Consider the following 24,667-nt stretch of genomic DNA (forward strand, 5'->3'; position numbering starts at 1 on the left):
GTTTTCGGGATGGACATTTTCTTGCAGTATAAGTACTATATTATCTCATGGTTGGTAATAATGTCATACGTGCCAGAAGATGAAAACATGCACTTGAAATTCAAAAAACAGTTGAAACTAGTCAATAGTGTAGAATGAAACACTGTTTCAAATAAACAGACTGTCTCTGCGGAAGAGATTATTAAAAGGCAAATTTCTGTAGCAAAGCAACAAAAATAGCTTCATTGTTCTGCAAGGAGATCAATGTTTGACTGCCAAAAAATGTGGAAATAAAATAAAATCAGGAAACAAACTAGTAACATATTTTAGCTTACTGTAATTATATGAATGTATTTTAATTAACTTGATATCTCCCCGGCCACAGAAATACGTTTTGTTTCCATCTGACATGAGAGCTATACACGAAGAGGAAACACTAAAATCATATAAACGTAAACACGGGTCACGTAGACACTACCCCCCTCCCAACTCAGACTGCTCTGCACATGCGCAGATGTGGCAACTTGGACGTGGCAGCAAAAATTTTTCTGGGTAGCATCTGGCTGCACATTTCTACTGCTGATACAGCTAACAGCCACACTTCAAGTAGCCAGAAGCGGAGAAGGTATACCCATACCCGACTGAACTGCGCATGTGCACGAACCTGATGGCAACTGCTCCAACAAACCTAATTAAACATTTGTGATGTCACATTCATTGGGATCAGTTTTTTGTTATGGAGTATTGCATAGTCCTCTTCTTTGACTCATTCTGCTGCTGACAGTTGCTTATGTGTACACTGTGTTCTGTTGTAATGGCGAATTTCCTTTTGAACTTAAGTTTTATTATTACTATTATTATTTTTCTCTCGTTAATGTTTTATTGCTAAAGTATTATTCTACAGTAGCGACATACAGTAAAATTCTTTGTTACAGTATCAGATCTTAACAGTCAAAATTACAAAAATAAAACTGAAAACTAAAACAACGGAAAATTCCTAGGTTTTTCCCAGTTCTCTTCTGGATGAAAAAATTTCCGGGTTTTTTCCAGATTTCATGGATCTTGGGGTGTATACACCACGTTCTGGCTACACAGAGGAGGACTGTATTACAGTACCACACCAGATATCGACAATCAACAGTTTGTTATCAGTTGCAAATAACAAGCATGATTTTGAAGAGAGAGAGAGAGAGAGAGAGAGAGAGAGAGAGAGAGAGAGAGAGTGTGTGTGTGTGTGTGTGTGTGTGTGTGTGTGTGTGTGTGTGTCCAAAATTCTTTACACACATGGAGTGGTCCTAGCAATGATTTCATCCGGCCCTTACAAAGAAAGAGTACTGAATTATTCAACCGATATACAATCCAATCAGATTCCGACAGAAGGGGAAAAACTTTGTGTACAAATTTCCCCTTATAAACTCAAATTCTGCTACGGATTCTTGACCCATCAATGTGTCACTGAAGCATATGACCATCAGATAATAAGGTCAAATAATTTTAATATCTGATAAGCATATACTGAGAATGTCCTAAGATGTGTGGGCTCTCAAAGGAAAAAGAGCCATTTGGCTAAGATTTGGTTTGTAGCCACATGGTGTGGAGGAAGTCCTCGAGTGGCACCACTTTAGAATAACCAAGCTAAGAGCCTTTATGTCACCCCTGTCCCACAACATAAAAAGCAGTATGAGAGATCAGCAGACCCACCCCTGTGTGGACTACAATTTACTGTCGAAGACACACCACCTAGGAAATAAAACTCAGAGAGACATTCGCAAGACCACTTCTTAGGCAATCTCCCACCTTGTCTGTTTGGCTTTGGATCTGTCAAAGATTGGCAGAGAAGTTTGCCACCACCTTAGCTGGTAGCATGTTCTGACTCATTGTCCTGGACTCAGATGCGCACAGAACAATTACTGCACGGAAGAACAAGGTTACATCATGAAAAAATGTAGTCCTCTACGCCAAAAATCATGTGCACCAAAACTGGAATAAATCACCAAAATTTTGCGAGCACACAGTCTGCTCTGTGAGCACTTTTTACCTATCTGAACTATTTGCGAGCTGGACAAACTTTTTATTCACTTTTTTGTATTATTATTTTATAAACTCAAAACCCTATGAAGGATAGGCGATTACTAATGGGCAATCCAGCATTGTGGATGGGCTGTTTTCAGACACTGAAGGCTACCTCAACCTTCTTTTGTATCTATGATTCAATAAACACAAAAATTGAATTTCTACCTTTCTGTTACTGATCTGTGGCCTTCCCCTTGTTCCACATTCTATAAAAACTTAAGGCTGAAACATCTAGGTAGGTTATGTTCACCCCCGAAAGTACAACAACATTTCATCTTGCTATCTCTTTAACGTGATTATATTGAGACGTATATACCTAACCTTCATTTAATATATGCCTCTTGATCCGTCGACTCTGTGGCAAATTACTTGCAAAGTACCCTAGTTCGTATACGACAGCCACCACAAAATGAAGAGAGGAAAAGCAGGGTGTATATGTGGACAAGGGAAAAAAAATCCCTGATTTCCCGATTAAAAATATGCTTTTCCCTGGTGAAAATACATCTTTTCCATGTGAAGTTACAGTATAAATTCCGTTGGAACTGTAAAACTTAATACTTCAAATAGTAGAACTTCCCGGCACTTTAGAAAATGAAATCAGAAAAAAATTGTGTTTCAGAAAGATCTTTGATGTGCAGCAACATGTATGCTGCATATTTACGTATTATGAAAGTGAACGCCAAACAACACAGCAAATTAGTTTCCGAAGCATTAAAATCGAGATTGCGATGCACTTTTGTATGCCAATCACAGCTCATGTCACATGATCTTGCCAGCTGATGACAACAGATATTCAGAGCACAAGACACGTGATGTAGTCAACCGATAGCAACATCATTGTTAAGTAGCGCGAACACACAAATAGGAAAAGTTAACGGTTTAAATTAATACACACAGTACAGCTGCATGAAAAGCTATCATTTCACATATAATGTTAGTCTTGAAGATTAAAAATTGACAGGAAAAGCTAAGCTTTCATATATAATATTGGTTCCTTTTTTGAGTGTGTTGTATTTTAAGATGCATCACACAATGTGGCAGTAAACTTTTAAATAATGACATAAATGTCTGTTCTTCTGGGCTTCAAATTGTTCTAAATGGCTGAACCCCAAAGTGTTAAGTTTTAAATTAGAGAAGCACTTTGTGATTTAAGCAATTCATCACACATTCTGACACTTGACGTAATTCATTTCGCATAAAAGGAAATTTATTTTGAAAGTAACACTCTTCAAGCCACCGTTTGCCATATTTTCCCCATGACTTGTAAAAATAAGTTCAGTTTAGCAATTGCCAGAGAGCGCCAGAAAACAGGCATTATTGCACATGTGCAGCTTTAGTGATATAGGACACCCGTATGTTCGTACGTATATAGCATTAAGAGGTATTACATCACGTCATAAAAGAAACAGGGCACCAAAGGATACTCCGCAAGCATCAGAATGCCATAAACCATATTAAAATGCATAATGCAGCTTGAAGTGTGTATTCGTATGTCCACATTCACAACAAAACAGACCTCAACCTGATATTAAGCTTCTCAGTGTGGTTTACAGGATGCAAATTTTCTTTGAGTACCAGTACTGTATTATCTCATGTTTGGTTCTTTATTATGGCATAATATCGCATGTGCCAGAAAATGAAAACATGCACTTGAAATTCAGCAAACAATGAAACTAGTCAACAGTGCAGAATGAAACACTTTGCTTCAAATAAACTGACAGACTCCGCGGAAAAGAGAAAGCCAAATTTCTTTAACAAACCAACAAAAATAACTTCATTGTTCTGCAAGGCGATTAATGCTCGATTGCCAAAAATGTGGAAATGGAATAAAAATCGGGAAACAAACTAATAACATATTTTAGCCTTCTGTAATTATGTTAATATATTTTAATTTACTTGATAGCTCCCGGCCACGGAAATCCATTTTGTTTTCACCTGATGTGAGAACTATAAACAAAGAGGAAACAGCAAAAGCACTGAACGTAAACATGGGTCTCATGGAGACTAACCCCTCCCCACTACAACTCAGACAGCCCAGCACATGATCGAATCTGGTAGCCTGGGAGTGACAGAAAAAATTTTCTGGGTATCATTTAGATGCTTGTTGCTACTGCTGAAACAGCTAACAGCCAGAAGCGGAAAAAGGTACTGCTCATACATGAGTAAACAGCGTATGTACTTCAGCCCACTGGCAACTGCTCAAACGAACCTAATGTGAATAGTTGTGACAACAAGGTATTCGGAAGCAGTTTGTTATTACGTATAGCATAGTCTCTGTCCTAAAGCATTTGACACATTTTGCTGCTGGCAGACACTTGTGTGTGGACTGTATTTTGGTTTTTTCTCCCATTATGTTTTACTTCTGCAGTAGAAGGATACAGTAAAATTCTTCGTTAGAGTGTCAGTTCTTACCAACCAAAATTAGAAAAATTTAATTGAAAATTAAAACAATGAAAAATTCCCAAAATTCTAAAAAATTCCTGTGTTTTCCCCAGTTTTCTCCCAAATGAAAGAATTCCTGGGATTTTCCCAGCACGTATACACCCTGATAAAGGGAAAGCACATCAGATGCAAGTAAATTGTATCTGTAGCAAAAGAAACTTGTAACCTTGCTATATTTAGTCAACAGTGACCACATTTTCCATTATGACTATGGAAGTAGCAGCTTCTTCCCCATTCATAATGTCAAGATCATGCTGCATGTTTTATCAATTACTCATATTTTGATAATAAATGACACAAAATAGAAGTTTGTACTTTTCAGTCCATTAATATGGATTTGAATCCTGATTGTCCAGAGTCTTACCCACATGTCACCCCTCTCAGATTTGGATTTGGATTTGAATACCACCCTAGCACAAATTTCTAAGCTTTGAAAATAGTTCAAAATGTATAAGTGGCACTGGACAGTGAAAACTTTCTGCAATTAATGGGTCAGAAGGGTAAATGCAGGAAAGGATTTCACTGGTTTCAGGATAGCGATTATGGGAAGTGGCTGGAAATGAATAAAAGAATGGTAAGAGGGAAAATGAGTACTGTAGGTGAAAGTAAGAAAAATGAAAAATTGAGAAAGAGAGATGCCAGCAGATACACAGATATAATCATAATCCATATAAAACAGAGGCGGACCCCATGTTGGCAGCTGGTACGTAGACCACAGTATGTCTCACTGACAAAAATTTCTTTCTGACCTATTATTTAATGAACTATTTGTGGGAGGGTCGGAGAAGAGCAAATGTTTAGTCTAATAAAACATACCTCTACATCCTTTTTCTGCCTTCCTAAGTCTTGTTCGGAATGATTAGGTCTGTGCTGACTGTGTGACTTAAAATTCTTCTGATGGATGTTTCTGTTTTGCGTTTTATTTCTATCACCACTTTTATCACCACCATGTTTTCGATTTCCTTGACTGTGTTCATTCCTTTTACTGGCTTCATTCTGCCCATAGCTGTTACGACCCTTGCCAGGTTCATTCTGTCCATAACTGTTACGATTCCCTTGATTATGATCATTACTCTTCCAACCAGCTTCATTTTGGCCATAACTGTTATGAGGTCTATTCTGGTTTTCACTACTGTGTGTTCTATTAACATCGCCAAAGCCAGGAGACGTGCTTGTTTTGTTACCTCGAGCATTACGTTTCTGACTGCCAGATTGCTTCGCTGTCTCATTCTGCATGTAATTATTTTGAATTTGATCATGTAAAGTATTTTGCTTTCCTGTATTATTGATTCTTAACAGTGGTGAAGGCAAGTTCCCAGACACTTCTGCATCTGCCAAAATCCTCCCTTTCACATTTTCACTAGCCAACACATTTTCTCCGTGTTGCAATGAAGGTTTGATATCCGATCTTTTGCCATAATCTCTCTTTTCATTATTTCTTAGTAAAGGCTGTGGTGTCTGCAACACTTCTGCATTTGCTGAAATTCTTTCTTCACCTTGGTGAAGTATGTCACGTTGAGCATCACTCTTCTGAGTGAAATCTCTCTCAATGCTATTACTATCCTGACCATTTCTTGGAGTGCTGGTACGATAGCTGTTATTGACTGGAAGTACTGGACACTCTGCAACTTTATTCTTATCCATTATATTCTTCCTTTGTTCAAAAACAGAGTGACTGTCTTTGTTTTCAGCAATCGTCAGTGGTGAATGAAGAGATAATGTTTTATTGGGTGATACTCCAGTGGCAGTGTTTACAATTCCCCTGAAAAAGACAAAAAGAATTGCTGCAAATGTCACAGGAAAAACATTTCAAACAAAAACTAAAGTAAGTACGTCAATTTTTGAAAATATAAGTAAACTAAAATTAGTTATATGAGAAATCCTACAACAATTCCAGTTTATTACAGACTTGATAATATGAACAGAAAGAGAAAGTAAGCATAAGATGTAGTAATGAGAGGAGATGGGTATTACTCAAATGGATTGCTATATATCCATTGTGGATGACTAACTGTGACTATGATTTAAACTGGTGGTTTATCTTGTAATAAATCTGCAACCAGTAGCTTTTTTTAATGTTTGTTGAAACATGAACATGTTTTCAAGCCACTGCTGGCTCATAAGCAGATGGAGGTGTTACAAGAACATTTCTATCTGGATAATTATTCAAATAAATAGATAACTAAAATTTTATCATTAATAAATTACATGAAAATTAAATAAGTGACAAATAATGCCACCACATTTTCTTTGGTTATTTCTTGTACAGAATCAGTTTTGGTTCCCATGGCTCAGTGCAGCTTCTGTTTAATAAATAACTTATTAGTGGTTTGTTCAGAAATGTGCCTTTGTGGCTCAGTGGTTTAAGTTCCAAGCAGCAAAACTTAGGCTTAGGGCGCAATCTCGGTTGGTCTTACTATTTTCTCTGTTACATATCACTCTTTCACATTTAACAATAACAATAATTCTAAGTCAAGTTGCACCATATTTCCAACTACATGCTGAAATGTAGATCCCACTGTAAATGGCTGTATAAGTCTCCTCAGAGGGGCACACCACAATGCCTAGTAAAGCACTGCAATGCTGAAACCTACCTTCGAGTCCACCAAGCTTTACCCGATTTACAGCATAACAAATGAAACAAAAATGCTTCTAGGCAAACAGCCTCAGCAGTATGGGCTGTAATGCACTACGCAGCTGCAACGTTGAGCAGCCAGCTGATTGTCAGTACCAACAGACCAGTCAAGAGAAATTGATGTGGAATATGTTATAATTTTTTTCTGATAGCAAATGTACTTTACTATAATTATAAAAATGGTTTTTCTGTCTTCTTACTTTGTTTATTCACTCCATATAATAAATTCACATACACAGATACTGATCAATTTTGCATAGAAATCTTTATAATAAAAAAATTATGAAAGTCTGTGGAAAACCTGTAGTGCTTCGAGGATTTTGGCGTGAATTCTAGAACCATTCGGCCTTTCACCATCTCGGACACATGATATTTTAGATGTGAGTGGAAGAAATAAACCCTATCTACTGTGCATCACCTGTGTCTGAGCAGGTTTGAAGTTTGTCATACAAAGACGGTAGACACAGCGATCAAACGGCATCGAAAAGTCGGTCGGTCCATGGAAGTCTTAATGAAAGCACACGGGAGCACCAAGGAACTTCTGTGTTATTCTGAGCTGTTTTGTAACTGTGACTATTGTTAGTGACAAAAGAACGTTTGAGTTGAGAAGACATAAGTTACTTTTAACTTGAACTCCTTAAAGGCAAGACATGTGTATGATTCCTGTGTAATACAGTTGTGGTTATCAAAACAACTCTGTTGTAATTGTAACTTAACTGTTTCTAATGTGAGGCGACAAGTGACTTACAAGAAGTCAATTGTTTATGTGAGAAGTGTGAATTTTGTTCTTTGTGGACATTCAAGTACCGATAGTTGTTGAACAATATTCTTCGAGTACCTCATTATTTCACAATGAGAGAGAGAGAGAGAGAGAGAGAGAGAGAGAGAGAGAAGGCTTACTGTGACTAGCATCATTCTTCGGAGAAGAAGTTTATAGAGATTCCAGAAGTCGGCTATCCAGAGAAGAAGATCATCTGCGCATTCCCAAGTAAGTCAACTTGTGTAAGAGAAGTGGCGAGTTTGCACATATACTTCACACCCTCTTAAGTCGTCAAGGCGTTAGACGCCCCATACCAAAGAAGGGAGTATCGTTGCCATGCGCCACTGTCACAGATGAGCATTTGGTACATCTGATGATTCAGTTCTTCCTTATGGAGGATGGAGGATGGAGTTAACAAACAATACAAGAACCTCTACCTAACAACTGTCTCTGACTAGATGGTTTATATAATGCACTTTTGGCACTCGCAAATAAATGGACAATATTTCATCGCTCAAGGAATTTTCAAGAACAATCTGCAATTGCCATAACAAATGCATGCTACGTTTTATGAAATAATGTCCAAAAAGGAGATGGAAGCCACATACGTTCTACAAGAGATAACCTGCTAAAAACTGGCAGTCCACAGCCATGAAATCACAGTGACCCAGGTAATGGGGTTGGGGTTGGGTTGTTTGCGGAAGGAGACCAAACAGCGAAGTCATCGATCTCATCTGAGTAGGGAAGGATGGGAAAGGAAGTCGGCCGTGCCCTTTCAAAGGAACCATCCCGGCATTTGCCTGGAGGGATTTAGGAAAATCACGGAAAACCTAAATAAGGATGGCCAGACACAGGATTGAACCGTCATCCTCCCGAATGAGACTCCAATGTGCTAACCACTGCGCCACCTTGCTCAGTCACAGTGACCCACAGCATGGGCTACAATCCATGTCATTTTCTTACTGGCTGCCACAGCCTGGCTCCTGTCTACACCTCCCACCACTAACACGCACAAGAACTCTACGTAAGCAACCTACGATAAGAATGCAACTGGCAAAAACTGTCTGATATGAGTGTCACCTTGATAGAACTATGCAATTTGTGTTTGTAATGCCACATAATAAGTGAACCAAGCAAGAACTCAGTTGTTCCTACTGATTAACATCACCAGACTTTGAATCTAAAGTCTCCGAAAACATTTATGGAATTCAGCTGGACATCCAAAGTCATCTGAAATGTTTTAGGATTAGCTGAGTGAGCTTGCCGTTAGCATGTGGAATAATTCTTCAATCAGACACCACCCACCTACGCAATTACATAGAGCCTTGAGATTCAAAAATTTCTGAAGATACACTAGGTTCAAGTGAATAAAGTTCATAATACTGCAACACGCTTCAAACTTTTGTATCATGAAAGTGTCAAGAGAATTTGAAGCCCTTTTCACCTTTCTAACCAATGGCAAATATTGCAGCTAAGTCTTATCCACGATTTAAAAATAAGTATTTCACTTCTATTGCTGCGTGTGACCAAGGTAGTCTCACAAACAATGTGTGTTACAATGATAAATCTCTGTAAATCAAATGAGGTTTCTAAGCATTTACTTTCTTCATCTGGTAAAGGACTTTGCCTAGTTGCTAAAAAAAAATAGCCAATAGCCTATTTTTAAATGTGGCTGTCTGCTGTTCAACACCTCCTCTATATGGTGATTAACAATCTGTTATAATTCATGTTAAGTCACAAGATGAGTTAGAGTGAACAGAAGCACAGCTACTCGTGTTATCTGTCTTAATCCATACCTTTCTACTTTAAGAATAGCATGGTATTTTGGGGTGGCGAAAGTATAACTTGGAGATATCTACACAATAGCTCCTTAAATCAGTATACCAACCACATTCGTCAGGCAGTAAGCAAAAACCGTTTTTAAATCAAAAACTTAAAATTTTATGATAGGAGTACCAGTGGATCCAGTTCACAGCAGAGAGAACAGTCTCCTGCAGATAGCGAACTGCATCTTAGCTCAAATAATGGTTCAAGACATGTTCGTAATTATGACCTTTATTTAACCAGTCAATATCAGTGCCCACTAAACAAGCAATAACGAACTATTCCAAGTCCACTAGACTGTAGCATGGTGGATTCCAGCAAGACGACTGAAACAGTAGTTACTTCGCTACTACGCTAACTGAATCCGGTATCAGCCTTTTTAAAAAAAATCTGGATGAGGAAAGCATGAGCAAATTAAGGTAGAGCAATTAAACAGAGTTCTGAAAAGTGATTGAATATTTGTTGTATTACTTTAGCGAACAGTCTCAGAATACTTCCAACAGGTGACAATTAGCATGAGCTGGAAAGGAGGTGAGGGGCAGGAAACCATTTAAATAAGTGTTCCACTTAATGGAACATACAGATACTTAGTTGGAAAAAGAACACTTCTCTGAGAAGTTTCATTTCAAGTATTCTACATACTTACGGTGGAGCTACACAGTTGGGTTTGTGGTTTGGCCAGTCATTCCTTTGGCATTCTTCTGAACAATAAAAATCCCCACATCGTGCACATACAGAAGTCGTTAATCTTCCACATGCCAAACAAGCTCGGCAAGCTCTTGCTCTTAAATGTACAGGATCACCATAAACATATTTACCCTGTAATAAAAAGTAAAAATTTAAAACTTTCATAAAAATGAATGAGGAGAAGTTTGTGAGGAATTTGGTCATTCTTTCATCCATAAACTACCTTATTCCATACATCTCATCAGGAAGGAGTCTTCAGGTATGTGTGTAGAATTTAATTACACTCTACCTGACAAAAGCAGCCACTACACTTCTGAACATGTTTTGCGAAAACTGCCTTGAATAATTAGACAACCCATGCTTGAAGAAAATATTTTAGATCTTGTAATTACAAACAGGCCTGATCTTATTGACGATTTCAGTATGGGAACAGTATCATCACAGTGACGACAGTTACTAAAGTTAATAAATCTGTTGAGAAGGCCAGAAGTGAGTATATGCTAGAAAAAGCAGATAAGCAGTTGTTAGCATTCCACTTAGATAATGAATGGAAATCATATAGCTTCATTATGATGGATATAGACGGATTACGGGCAAAGTTTAAACTGATTGTAAATCCCACTGCAGAGACATATGTCCCAAGTACATGAATGTATGGGAAGGACCCTCTATGGTTTAATAACCAATTTCAAAAATGCTGAGGAAACAGACTGTTTCACTCTTTGTTCAAAAAACAGTCCACAAATGTTCACAGGTAAAAGTAAGTAGAACTGCATGCATCTGTAGAAGATAAGTGCATGAAGCTATAACAACTTCCTCCAACATACAATAGTGAAAGAGCCAGCGAAGAACCCAAGAAAATTCTGGTCAAAGGTAAAATCGATAAGCAGGTTGAAGGCTTCTTTCCAGTGGCAATAGAGGAAAGTTGAAGTTCTAAATTTCACATTTAAGAAATCATTCACACCAGAGGATCGTACAAACACATCGTTTGACCATTGTACAGATTCCAGCATGGAGGACATAGAAATTGCATTTGTGGCGTAGAGAAGCAACTGAAAGAATCGAAAACAAATAGGTCACCAGATCCACATAGTACCCCTATTTGTAATTTTGTCAAAAACTGACATTTTGACCTGTGGCTGTGAACAAAACATAAGATGAGGATACCAGCAACCAGCCACTTTTTACAATGCTATCTATTTATTTACAGTGTCGTTACTGGTTTCGAAGCAACAGGTTCATATTCAGACGACTAGTTCACATTTTTCCATTAGCTTTCGTCTTTTGTTTCCCCAATTGACAAAATTTTCTTGGGGTGGTGGTGCCCTACAACCAAGTCAAGATGTGAAACAAAAGGCAAAGCTAATGTAAAATGTGAACTAGCCATCTGAAGATGAACCCGTTGGTTCAAAACTGGCAAAAGCACTGTTTAAATAAATAGATAGCATTATGAAGAGTGGCTGGTTGCTGTTATCTTCTATGTAAGAGTCAACCTATAGTCCCTTTTGATTGTACAGAGAGTACTCTGCAGCACTGGCCCCATAGCTTGCATTTAACGCGAGTGTCTCCCCCAGCAAAAAGTCTCAAGCGAATGGAAAAAACCAAAGGTAACTCCTGTATATAGTTATTGTTGTTGTGGTCTTCAGTCCTGAGACTGGTTTGATGCAGCTCTCCATGCTACTCTATCCTGTGCAAGCTTCATCATCTCCCAGTACCTCCTGCAACTTACATCCTTCTGAATCTGCATAGTGTATTCATCTCTGTCTCCCTCTACGATTTTTACCCTCCACGCTGCCCTCCAGTAATAAATTGGTGATCCCTTGAAGCCTCAGAACATATCCTACCAACCGATCCCTTCTTCTAGTCAAGTTGTGCCACAAACTTCTCTTCTCCCCAATTCTACTCAATACCTCCTCCCATCTAATTTTCAGCATTCTTCACCAATTCTCGAAAGCTTCTATTCTCTTCTTATCCAAACTATTTATCGTCCATTTTTCACTTCCATACATGGCTACACTCCATACAAATAGTTTCAGAAACGACTTCCTGACAAATCTATACTCCATGTTAACAAATTTCTCTTCTTCAGAAATGCTTCCTTGCCATTGCCAGTCCACACTTTATATCCTCTCTACTTCGACCAACATCAGTTATTTTGCTCCCCAAATAGCAAAACTCCTTTACTACTCTAATTGTCTCATTTCCTAATCTAATTCCCTCAGTATCAACTGACTACATTCCATTATCCTAGTTTTCCTTTTGTTGATGTTCATCTTATATCCTCCTTTCAAGACACCGTCCATTCCATTCAACTGCTCTTCTAAGTCCTTTGCTGTCTCTGACAATTACAATGTCATCGGCGAACCTCAAAGTTTTTATTTCTTCTCCATGGATTTTAATACCTACTCCAAATTTTTCTTTTGTTTCCTTTACTGCTTGCTCAATATACAGATTGAATAACATCGCAGAGAGCCTACAACCCTGTCTCACTCCCTTCCCAACCACTGCTTCCCTTTCACGACCCTCGACTCTTGTAACTGCCATCTGGTTTCTGTACAAATTGTAAATAGACTTTCGCTCCCTGCATTTTACCCCTGCCACCTTCAGAATTTGAAAGACAGTATTCCAGTCAACATTGTCAAAGGCTTTCTCTAAGTCTACAAATGCTAGAAACATAGGTTTGCCTTTCCTTAATCATTCTTCTAAGATAAGTCGTAGGGTCAGTATTGCCTCACGTGTTCCAATATTTCTACGGAATCCAAACTGATCTTCCTCGAGGTCGACTTCTACCAGTTTTTCCATTCGTCTGTAAAGAATTCGCGTTATTATTTTGCAGCCATGACTTATTAGTTTGGTAATTTTAACATCTGTCAACAAATGCTTTCTTTGGGATTGGAATTATTATATTCTTCTTGAGGCCTGAGGGTATTTCGCCTGTCTCATACATCTTGCTCACCAGATGGTAGAGTTTTGTCAGGACTGGCTCTCCCAAGGCTGTCAGTAGTTCTATTGGAATGTTGTCTACTCTCAGGGCCTTGTTTCGACTCATGTCTTTCAGTGCTCTGTCAAACTCTTCACGCAGTATCATATCTCCCATTTCATCTTCATCTACCTCCTCTTCCATTTACATAATATTGTCCTCAACAACATTGCCTCTGTATAGACCCTCTATATACTCCTTCCACCTTTCTGCTTTCCCTTCTTTGCTTAGAACTGGGTTTCCATCTAAGCCCTTGATATTCATGCAAGTGGTTCTGTTTTCTCCAAAGGTCTCTCTAATTTTCCTGTAGGCAGTATCTATCTTACCCCTAGTGATATGCGCCTCTACATCCTTACATTTGTCCTCTAGCCATCCCTACATAGCCATTTTGCACTTCCTATCGATCTCATTTTTGTGAATTTTGTATTCCTTTTTGCCTGCTTCATTTACTGCATTTTTATATTTTCTCCTTTCATCAATTACATTCAATATTTCTTCTGTTACCCAAGAATTTCTACTAGCCCTTGTCTTTTTACCTACTTGATCCTCTGCTGCCTTCACTACTTCATCCCTCAAAGCTACCTATTCTTCTTATACTGTATTTCTTTCCTCCATTTCTGTCAATTGTTCCCTTATGCTCTCCCTGAAACTCTGCTCAACCTCTGGTTCTTTATGTTTATCCAGGTCCCATTCTCCTTAAATTCCCACCTTTTGGTAGTTTCTTCATCTTTAATGTAAAGTTCATAACCAATAGATTGTGGTGAGAGTCCACATCTGCCCCTGGAAAAGTCTTACGATTTAAAACCTGCTTCCTAAATCTCTGTCTTACCATTATATAATCTATCTGATACTTTCTAGTATATCCAGGCTTTTTCCATGTATACAACCTCCTTTCATGATTCTTGAACCAAGTGTTAGCTATGATTAAGTTATGCTCTGTGCAAAATTCTACCAGGCGGCTTCCTCTTTCATTTCTTCCCCCCAATCCATATTCACCTACTACATTTCCTTCTCTCCCTTTTCCTACTATCGAATTCCAGTCACCCATGACTATTAAATTTTCGTCTCTCTTCACTACCTGAATAATTTCTTTGATCTCATCATACATTTCATCAATTTGTTCGTCATCTGCAGAGCTAGTTGGCATATGAACTTGTACTACTGTAGTAGGTGTGGGCTTCATGTCTATCTCGGCCACAATAATGCGTTCACTATGCTGTTTGTAGTAGCTTACCAGCACTCCTATTTCTTTTATTCATTATTAAACCTACTCCTGCATTACCCCTATTTGATTTTGTATTTATAACCCTGTATTCACCTGACCAAAAGTCAGGTTCCTCCTGCCACAGAACTTCACTAATTCCCACTATATCTAACTTTAACCTATCCATTTCCCTTTTTAAGTTTTCTAACCTACCTGCCTGATTAAGGGATCTGACATTCCACACTCCAATACGTAGAACACCAGTTTTCTTTCTCCTGATAACGACGTCCTCTTGAGTAGACCCCGCCCGGAGATCCAAATGGGGGACTATTTTACCTCCGGAATATTTCACCCAATAGGATGCTGTCATCATTTAACCATACAGTAAAGCAGCATGCCCTCGAGAAAAATTACGGCTGTAGTTTCCCCTTGCTTTCAGCCGTTCACAGTACCAGCACAGCAAGGCCGTTTTGGTTAGTGTTACAAGGCCGGATCAGTCAATCATCCAGACTGTTGCCCCTGCAACTACTGAAAAGGCTGCTGCCCCTCTTCAGGAACCACATGTTTGTCTGGCCTGTCAACAGATACCCCTCCGTTGTGGTTGCACCTACGGTACGGCTACCTGTATCACTGAGGCACGCAAGCCTCCCCACCAACAGCAAGGTCCATGGTTTATGGTTCCTGTATGTAAAAAGGGTAAAAGAATGGCTTTCATAATTACCGTCTTATCCTTAACATCGGTTTGCTGTAGAATTCTTGAAGATAGTGAGAGTTCAAATATAATAAACTTCCTTGAAACAGAAAAGCTTCTGTATACTAATTAGTACAGATGTAGAAAATATCACTTGTGCAAAACTCAGCTTGCCTTCTTCTCACGTGATATCTCATAAACCATAGATGGGGGGCAGCAGCAGATTCTATAATCCTAGATTTGCAGAAAACATTTGTCACAATGCCCCAAAGCAAATTGTTGACAAGGTCTAAGCATAAGGTTTAGGTTCCCAGATATGTGAGTGGCTCTATGACTTATTAAGTAATAGAAACCAGTATTTGGTCCTTGACAAAGTGTTTTTCACAGACAAGGATATGAGGAGTCCCCCAGTGAAGTGTGACAGGACAACTCTTATTCCTTCTATACATAAATGATGTGACGGACAAGATGACCATCAAGTTCCAGCTTCTCTGCTGACGACATTGCAGTGTACCAGCAAGTGTCGTTGAGTGACTGTAGGAATATGCAAGATGACTTACACAAAATTTCTATTTGATATGATGGTTGGCAGCTTGCTCTAAATGTAGAAAAATGTTAAGTTGATGTGGATGACTAGGTAAAACAGTCTTGCAGTGATTGAATACAGCATTACTAGCATGCAGCTTGACACAGCCACTTTGATTAAATATGTAGGCGTAACACTGCAAAGTTACATGAGATGGAACAAGAGCATCAGGTTGGTAGTAGGGAAGGTGAACTCTCAACTGTTTTATTGAGATCATTTTGGGGAAGTGTAGCTCAGCCATTAAGGAGAATGTGTATAGAATGCAAGTGTGTCCCATTCTTGAATTATGTTCAAGTGTCTAGGATCCCTACCAGGTCAAATTAAAGGATGACATGAAGCAATTCAGAGGCATGCTGCTAGATTTGTTAACTGTAAGCTCGATCAGCATTTAAATATTACAGAGGTGCTACATGAACTCAAATGGGAACCCCTGGACAAGATGATGATCTTTCCACAAGGAACTATTGAGCAACTTTAGAGAGCCAGCATTTGATGGTGCTGAATGATTCTACTGCCACCAGCGTACATCGCACAAGACCATGAAGGTAAGAAACGAAAAATTAGGGCTCATGCGGAGGCTCTTAGACAATCTTTTTCCCTCACTATTTGCGACTAGTAATAGTACAAGGTACCCTCCACCATGCACCACACGGCGATTTGTGGAATGTGTGTGTAAGTGTAGATGCAGGTCACTTCCGTAATCTGGAGGGATCGACGAGAGGGAGGAGGGAGGGGATTGGGGGGGGGGGGGGGGGGGGGGGATGTGTGCTTAAATTAAGAATTAGTAGGAGTAATACATTCAAATGGGAAAGATGAAGGCCTCTTTACTCATATAATTATAAATAGAAACAACATCCATCAATGATGGATCAGGTTTTGGGGCAGTTAGAAGTGGAAAAGAAATTACAAGTGAACAGAAAATATGTGAAAACACAACAAAAATGTGACAGTCTCTACATATTGAAATTTTTAACAAGGGAAAGGAATATAAAGGCAAAATTAATTATGAATGTGGGACTGGCAGAAAGAAACTAAAGAGAGACGCTTCTGCACCACAAAGAGCATTCACACTGCACAGTTGCCTGCACTGAGAATTACTTGTGTCTCTTATACACATCCACACATTAGAAAACTAATGCATTAAATAAACGAATTGGACTAATGAATGACATAATCTGTGAACTTATGGATTTCTTGGTTATGAAAGTGACTTAAATCTTCTGGCCAATACTGTCCATTCACAGTCAACTTCAATCTTCTACCAACGAAGTATGCAGAGGCACTGTAGTAGCCAATGCCGTATGTGATGTTTCATTTCAGTGTCCTATTCAAACTGTTTATTCTAATCTAGAGAGAGAGTGAAGGAACAGTTTCTGACCTATCACTCAAATGATACACAATTCTTTTTGTCAGCAGAGGGTTTATGTACTGCGTGAGGCAGATGAGGCTACTCTCCTACAGCATTCCTCCCACCCAATGATCAATATGTTGTTCACTCTCTTGATACATCTATTCATCACCTCCCCTTTTAAAGAACTTAGGCTAAGAGATCCTGACATGTATGCCATTACTTAAAATGTTACCAACACATCGTCGCTGGAGACAAAGTTCCAAGGTTTATTATTCTTTACCTTTATTGTAGCTCTATGATAGATTACAAATTTTACTATAATGAGAAAGTATAACTAACCTTCCAAAAAAGATGTGATACAAGTTCTTGGACAATTTCACATGTTGATGGCTTTTGTAAGGAAAAGTTTTTAACATTTAGACATGCGGAGAGGTATGTTGCACCAGGGAAATACAAACTTCACTGCCCCCCCCCCCCCCCTCACCGTTTTTACAGCAGACTGTCTCGTCTTCTCCAAACAAATCATTCAAACCTGTGTTGGATGCTGCTCTGTCACAAAACTTTTACCCAGAAAGTGTCACCCTGCAGGTCAATTGCTGATAATTGCCCTTTTCTTCAGATTATTTTCACTCAGCTGTTTCTCCCACCAATCCAGAATCATTCAATTCATCATATAAAGTTCCCAAAATTCCTTATTCACTCAACAAATACAGCATGCTTGCAGCAGACTTACAGAAAACATCAAAATCTAAGGAGTACACACACGAATCTTAGAACAATGCACTCCATCACAACAGGAGCTGTTACATTCATTACTAATTTTCTTGAAGCAATTCTATAAACTGACAATGAGAGCAGTACCTGTCGAAGGACAGGTCGTGAGATGTCTATACACTGTCTTGATACAAAAACTGTCCAGTTATTGAACAATAGGTGACATGTATCTTGAAATATCACAGCCCAAGGTATACTAGGGCACAGTCTTTTAAATGCAGTGTCATGGCCCAAGTTATGCTCTGGCCTGGCCACCAAAATCTGAACAGTATGCCTGATAGGCAGCAAATGTAATTTTTCAAAACCAATCATAAGCATGTTTCAATCAGTTATAGTTCCCTAAAGACATTTTTATTTATAAACTTTTAATATAGTTACACAAGTCCCGAAGGTAACACTATTTCTCTCTCTCTCTCTCTCTCTCTCTCTCTCTCTCTCTCTCTCTTTTTGTCTGTAATTGAGTAGTACGCAATCCTGTAAAAAAAATTGTGCACATTTATATACCATTTTTGCTATCATCAAAGGGACACGTTACCATACAACTCAGTTATCAAGTAAGAATACTAAGCACACCATTTTAAGATTACCAGATTCTAGACTGCAGAGCACAGCTTCATTTAAGACTTAATTTCTGTATTTTTAATTGTAAGTGATGGACACAAAGAGTTTCTTCATAATGACCCATTGAGGGCATCCTTTACAAACAACGACAACAATAATAATAATAAAAACATACGTACACTTTGTCTTCTGATTGTATTTTCAAGCTCATCAGAACTGTTGACCACAGGCTCCGGAGTGTGAAACAGTGATTGTCTCTTTACACCTGGTCTGTCCGCACTGTAATTTAATACAACCAATATATTACATATATGCAATCATCATTTTGCCACAATTAATAACCTGCTCAAATTTCCTCTAAAGGTGCGTAGTAAATATATCTATAAATGCAGTCAACTACTACGATTTTTTTAAGCTCACTAATAAATGTACATAATTCATGTATCCTTGGTCCCTTACATCAGATCACCACGAATTCTAAGTAACAGTCTTCTTCCATAACTGATTTGTGTTTAAGCACACACACTAATGCTGAGTCAAAACTACCTGGTAAAAAATACTTGTAAACTTTCTTATGAGGAAACAAAGTGACTGGACAGTTCTTGCCTTCTGGAGATGAAATTTGAAGACTACCAGCATGTATTTAAAAAATCATGCCAAACTTTCAGACCTACTCTTTCTTACCTCATGGAGGAGACCTGGGAGATTTGGGAAGGACAGTCAAGAATAACAGGCCACACAGACTTCATACTGAGAGAGATCCACCCACTGTGAAGACAAAAGCCTTTGCATAGATTTTTTTCCTCTCTCCTTTTCCTGAACATGTGGGTTCCTCTCAGTAGGGAATCTGAGTTACCTGCTCATTTTCAAACCTTCCCAAACCATTCATTTCCTTCTCTGAGAAAGAAATATGCAAGCTAGAAGATGGAAAATGTGCACTTGAAATGAAGTGAACAGTTGAAACTAGCCAACACTTTGTTTCAAATAAATTGACTGCCTCAGTAGAAACGATTAATAAAAGCCAAATCCCTTTAGCAAACCAGCAAAAAATAACTTCATTGTTCTGTAAGGTGATTAATGCTTGACTGTCAAAGGTGGAAATAAAATCTGGAACTATTAACATATTTTAGCCTGCTGTAATTATGCGAACTAATTCATTTGACAACTCCCGGCCACAAAAATCCGTTTTGTTATCACTTAACGTGAGAGCAATAAACGAAGAGGAAAAAACAAAATCACCGAACGTAAACAAAGGTCACATGGAGATGACCCACCTCCCCATCACAACTCTGACTGCTCTGTGCATCAGCCCGGGATCTATGATATTTCCGAACAGTGGCAATATTAAGTAGTGGCGCCCAGCCACACTTCCGTAACCAGAAGCGGGAGAAGGTACTACTCATATGCAACTCAACTGCACATGTACAAGAGCCCGCCCGCAACTGCTCAATCGAATCTAATTTAAACAGTTGTCACGTCACGCTCATTGGATGCAATTTGTTATAAAGCTTGCATAGTGTTCCTAAAGCCTTTGACACGGTTTACTGTTGGCAGACGCTTGTATGAGCACTGTTTTGTTGTTGTATACGGCGCATTTCCTTTGGAACTTAAGTTTCCCCCCCACCCCCCCCCCCCCCCTCTCCAGTTCATGTTTTGTTGCTGCAGTATTATTCTGCAGTAGCAGGATACAATAATATCCTTTGTTCGAGTATTGGTTCTTACCAGTCAAAATCTCAAAAATTTAACTGAAAACTAAAGCAATGAAAAATTCCCGGAATTCTAAACAATTCCCGGGCTTTTCCCTGTTTTCTCTCAGATGAAGCAATTCCCGGGTTTTCCCGGATGGGTCGTATACACCCTGTCTGAGGTCTGTATAAAAAAAAAGAAACATGGGAAAGGTACCAGGCAAGCAGATTTTGATAAATTCCTAAAAAACTCACTGGAGTATGGTACTACTGTGCACCATTAATCAAAATTAGCCCCAAATATAAATAGAAAAAGAAACAGCTAAAATACTATACAGATGAGGTGGCTCTCATTAGCGATGAGATACTCCGACTGTATAGAAAATATAAGAATTCTTGTAGAGGAGGGCCTGAGCTGAATTACACTTCTTACTGAGCTTGTTTACAATGTAAAAATAACTACAAGACAAACTGATTCTGGTCAAAAAACTTTCATGTTAACATTACACAAAAGGTGCTCCCAACAAATGCAAAGCTGTGTAGGACACAATTATTTAAGTAAAGTCTGAAACTCACACACAAGATGCAGTGCTGGTCCACAAAGAACTTTCTACCATCAATGAACGAGCTGAAAGACTATCAACCAAACTGGTGCTTGTGCTTTAGATCATCTTGGTGCTGATTCTCATAATAAGTATGCCATCTACTGGAATTTTGTCACCCCCAAGGATATAAAATCTGTGTCAAGATTCTCAAACTGCAGAAATATGGACTGTTATTGCTTCCCTATACACAATTAAAACAGTAACACATTTTTATCTGTCAACATCTTTCTTTCATTTTTAATGTGTGTTTAGAACCTAGAGTTTTGCCTGATGCACTCAAAGCTGCTTAAGAGATACCAGTCTTTAGAAAGGGAGATCAGCATCTGCCCCCAAAATGTAGATCTATTTTTACTGTCCCAAATATCTTCACAGTTTTTGGGACTCCAAAGAACAACAAGCTACGTAACTACTTCAGAAAACACAACACACAATTTGGATTCCAACATAGCAAAAATACCACTACAGCTGATGCTGAAGTTTATAACCAAGTTTTAACTGCATTTGAAAGTAAGAATCCAGTGTCAATTGTACTTTGTGATCTCTGCAAAGGCTTCAACTCTGCTTAAAAAACTGGCATATTATGGCATTCCACCTTTAGCTTCAATCAACTCATCTAAGCAACATGAGGTAGTTTCAATTGGGTAAAAACAGATACTCCTCACTGAAGGAAGTTTGGACTGGAGAGCCATTGGGCTTGGTGTCCACTTTTTTCTTGGCCACAGTTTGTTGGTGGCCATTCATATGGACAGACAGCTTGATGGTTGTCATGCTTACATAGAATGCAGCACAGTGGTTGCAGCTTAGCTTATAGACCACAAGACTGGATTCACAGTTAGCCCTACCTTTGATGGGATAGATGATAATAGTGACCGGACTGGTGTAGGTGATTGTGGGAGGATGTATGGGACAGGTTTTGCATCCAAGTCTATTACAGCGATGTGAGCCATGACGTAAGGGGTTGGGAGTAGGGGTTGTGTAGGGATGGACAAGTACATTATGTAAGTTTGGTGGATGGCAGAATGCCACTGTGGGAAGGGTGGAAAGGATAGTGGGCAGGACATTTCTCATTTCAGGGCACGACGAGGGGTAGTCTAATCCCTGGAAGACAATATAATTCAGTTGCTTCAGTCCTGGGTGGTAACGAGTTACAAAGGGAATGCTCCTCTGTAGCCGGAGTATGAGACTTTAGGAGATGGTGGGAGACTGGAAAGATAAGCCATGGGAGATTTGTTTTTCTACAAGGTTGGGAGGATAATGACAGTCTGAAGACTTCAGTACGACCCTCGGTATATTTCGAGAGGGACCACTCGTCACTGCAGATGTGACAATCACAGATGGCTAGTCTGTATGGAAGGGACTCCTTAGCATGGAATGAGTGGCAACTGTCGAAGTGGAGATATTGCTGATGGTTAATAGGTTTGATATGGACAGACGTACTGACGTAGCACTCTGAGGTGGTGGTTAACATCTAGGAAGATGGCTTATTGGGTTGAGTAGGACCAGGTGAAGCAAATGGGGGAGAAGTTGTTGAGGTTCTGGAGGAATGTGTACAGGGTGTCCTCACCTACAATCCAGTTAGCAAAGATGTCATCAATGAATCTGAACCAGGAAAGGGATTTAGGAATCTGTGTTTTTAAGAAGGATTCCTCTAGGTGGCCCATGAATGGGTTGGCATAAGATGGTGTCATGCGGGTGCCCACAGCCGTACCCCAGATTTGTTTGTACGTAATGCCTTCAAAGGAGAAGTAATTGTGGGTGAAGATATAGTTGATCATGGAGACTAGGAAGGACGATGTTTGTTTGGAATCTGTTGGGTGTTGCGAAAGATAGTGCTCAATAGTGTTCATATGCATTAGGGATTTTGTGTAAAGGGAGGTGGCATCAATAGTGATTAGCAGAGCAGGAACTTTGAGAGTCTGTGGAAGAAATGGTTGGTATATTTTATATAGGAGGGTAGGTTCCAGGTAATAGGTTGAATGTGTTGTTATGTGAGACCAGAGATTCTCTCAGTGGGGGCACAGTACCCCGCCACAATGGGATGTCCTGGGTGGTTGGGTTTAAGGACTTTAGGAAGTATGTAGAAGATAGCAGTGTGGAGAGTGGTAGAGGTGAGCAGAGAGATGGAGTCCTGGGAGAGGTTCTGGGATGGGTTTAAGGATTTGAGGAGTGAATAGAGATTCTGCTGGATTTCTGGAATGGAATCATAGTGTCAAAGTTTGTAGATGGATGCATCTGACAGCTGGCAGAGTCCATTCACCATGTTATCCTTGCGGTTCAAAACAACAGTGGCAGAGCCTTTGTCCGCAGGTAGGATTATAAGGTCGGGGTCAGTTTTTAGATGGTGGACTGCAGTTCTTTCTGCAGATGTAACTTTAGTTTGCACGTTGAGGGATTTGGGGAAAGATGGTGAGGCAAGGTTAAAGGTTAAGAAGTTCTGAAAAGTTAAGAGGGGGTGATTTGTGAGCACTGGGGGTGGATCACAGCTGGATGCAGGAGTGAACTGAGTCCAGCAGGGTTCAACATTGGCCTCTGGTTGAGTCCGACTGGTAGGGTTGGTGGTGAAAACGTTTTTCCACTGTAGGGACAGGGTGTAGGAGAGAAGGTCTGTTAACTAGTCCTGCATGACTGAATCTGGGAGTGGGGCGAATGGAAAGCATTTGGAAAGGACTGATCTTTCTGTGGGGGTAGGGCTTCTGGGGTAAAGGTTCACGGCTGTGTTTCAGGTCTGTTTAGGTTCTGCAATCTGTTTGGTAGTGGAAGGGAGTTTTGGAGGGTGGGGTAAATGTTTTACGTCTAAGAGACAGGGTTCATCAGCTATGAGGGGATGTGGGAGAGACTTGGAGGTTGTGAAGGTGGTGAACAGTGGTTCCCCAAGGAGGGAGTAGGAAGTGAGCAGGGTGGAGAGTTTTTTGAGGTGGTATTGTGCATATTGCTGTAGTTCCTGGAGGGCAAGAGTTTCAAAGTGTTATCTGTTCCAGGGGTTTGGAATTGCACAGCAGGAGAATTTTGCAGATGGCGAGAAGGTACTGCAAAACATTTGGGCTTGGTTGATATGGTTCTGCAGGCCTATGCTGGTGAGGGTTAAGAATTGGCAGAATCTGAACACAAAGAGGTCACTTTGGAAAGAGGGGTGGCAGCTGGAGATGATTAATTTGCTGGTAAGGCCATCTGGGGGGATTCCATGAGCCAAGCAACAACACAAGGAGAGTATGTGGCACTGGGTTCTATCTAGGGACAAGGAAACTTTTCTGTACTGACGCAGATGGAAGGAGAAAGGATCAATGGTGGTGGAAAAAATTGGAAAAATTACATAAATAACATAGAATTACATCCAGAAATTGGCAAAAATACACCCAAATACATGAGGGATGAAATGGATGCAAAAGGGAGAAACACTGAAATCTGAAGGAGCTGACAATGGCAAAAGGTGAAAACTCACTAAAATTGGCTTGAAGTCACAATGATATCAAAGAACATGCGTATTACTGTGGGTAGCAGGTCTGAGGGTGGGTAAGTGTGAAAAAGGGGAACAGCAGATGTGACTGGATGAGGCAGAATTAATGGGTGTGAACAGGGATAGAACGGAGAAAGAGTGGGGATGGAGAGGGGTTTGTAGGATGAGATACAAAATATTGTGGCACCGGAAAAGTGTTGGAAATAACACGTGAAAATACGGGAGTGTGACACAGGGACAGTGATCAATTTGAAGGTATATGATTAATGATATCAGCAGGAATAATGTAGGACTTAAAGATACTGAACCAACAATCAGCGTGGTCTTGTAGCCATCTGTTGTGTGCAACCGCAATGGTTGATAGAGTGTGGTTTGA

At 39.6% G+C, this 24,667-nt stretch overlaps 1 protein-coding gene across 2 annotated transcripts in view; it reads right to left on the reverse strand.

The window, feature by feature from the left end:
• The window catches only part of LOC126480719 (uncharacterized), a 218,478-nt gene that overhangs the window by 157,274 nt on the left and 36,537 nt on the right, over positions 1-24,667 (reverse strand). For both annotated transcript variants that reach the window (XM_050103974.1, XM_050103975.1), the window contains exons 7-9: positions 18,727-18,826; positions 10,360-10,532; positions 5,311-6,256 (exon numbers count right to left, since the gene is read on the reverse strand). In XM_050103974.1, the coding sequence (XP_049959931.1) occupies positions 5,311-6,256; positions 10,360-10,532; positions 18,727-18,826 (1,219 nt within the window). The remainder of the gene's footprint in view (positions 1-5,310; positions 6,257-10,359; positions 10,533-18,726; positions 18,827-24,667) is intronic.

This window comes from Schistocerca serialis, chromosome 5, assembly GCF_023864345.2.
Source record: "Schistocerca serialis cubense isolate TAMUIC-IGC-003099 chromosome 5, iqSchSeri2.2, whole genome shotgun sequence".
Classification (NCBI taxonomy): Eukaryota; Metazoa; Arthropoda; class Insecta; order Orthoptera; family Acrididae; genus Schistocerca; species Schistocerca serialis.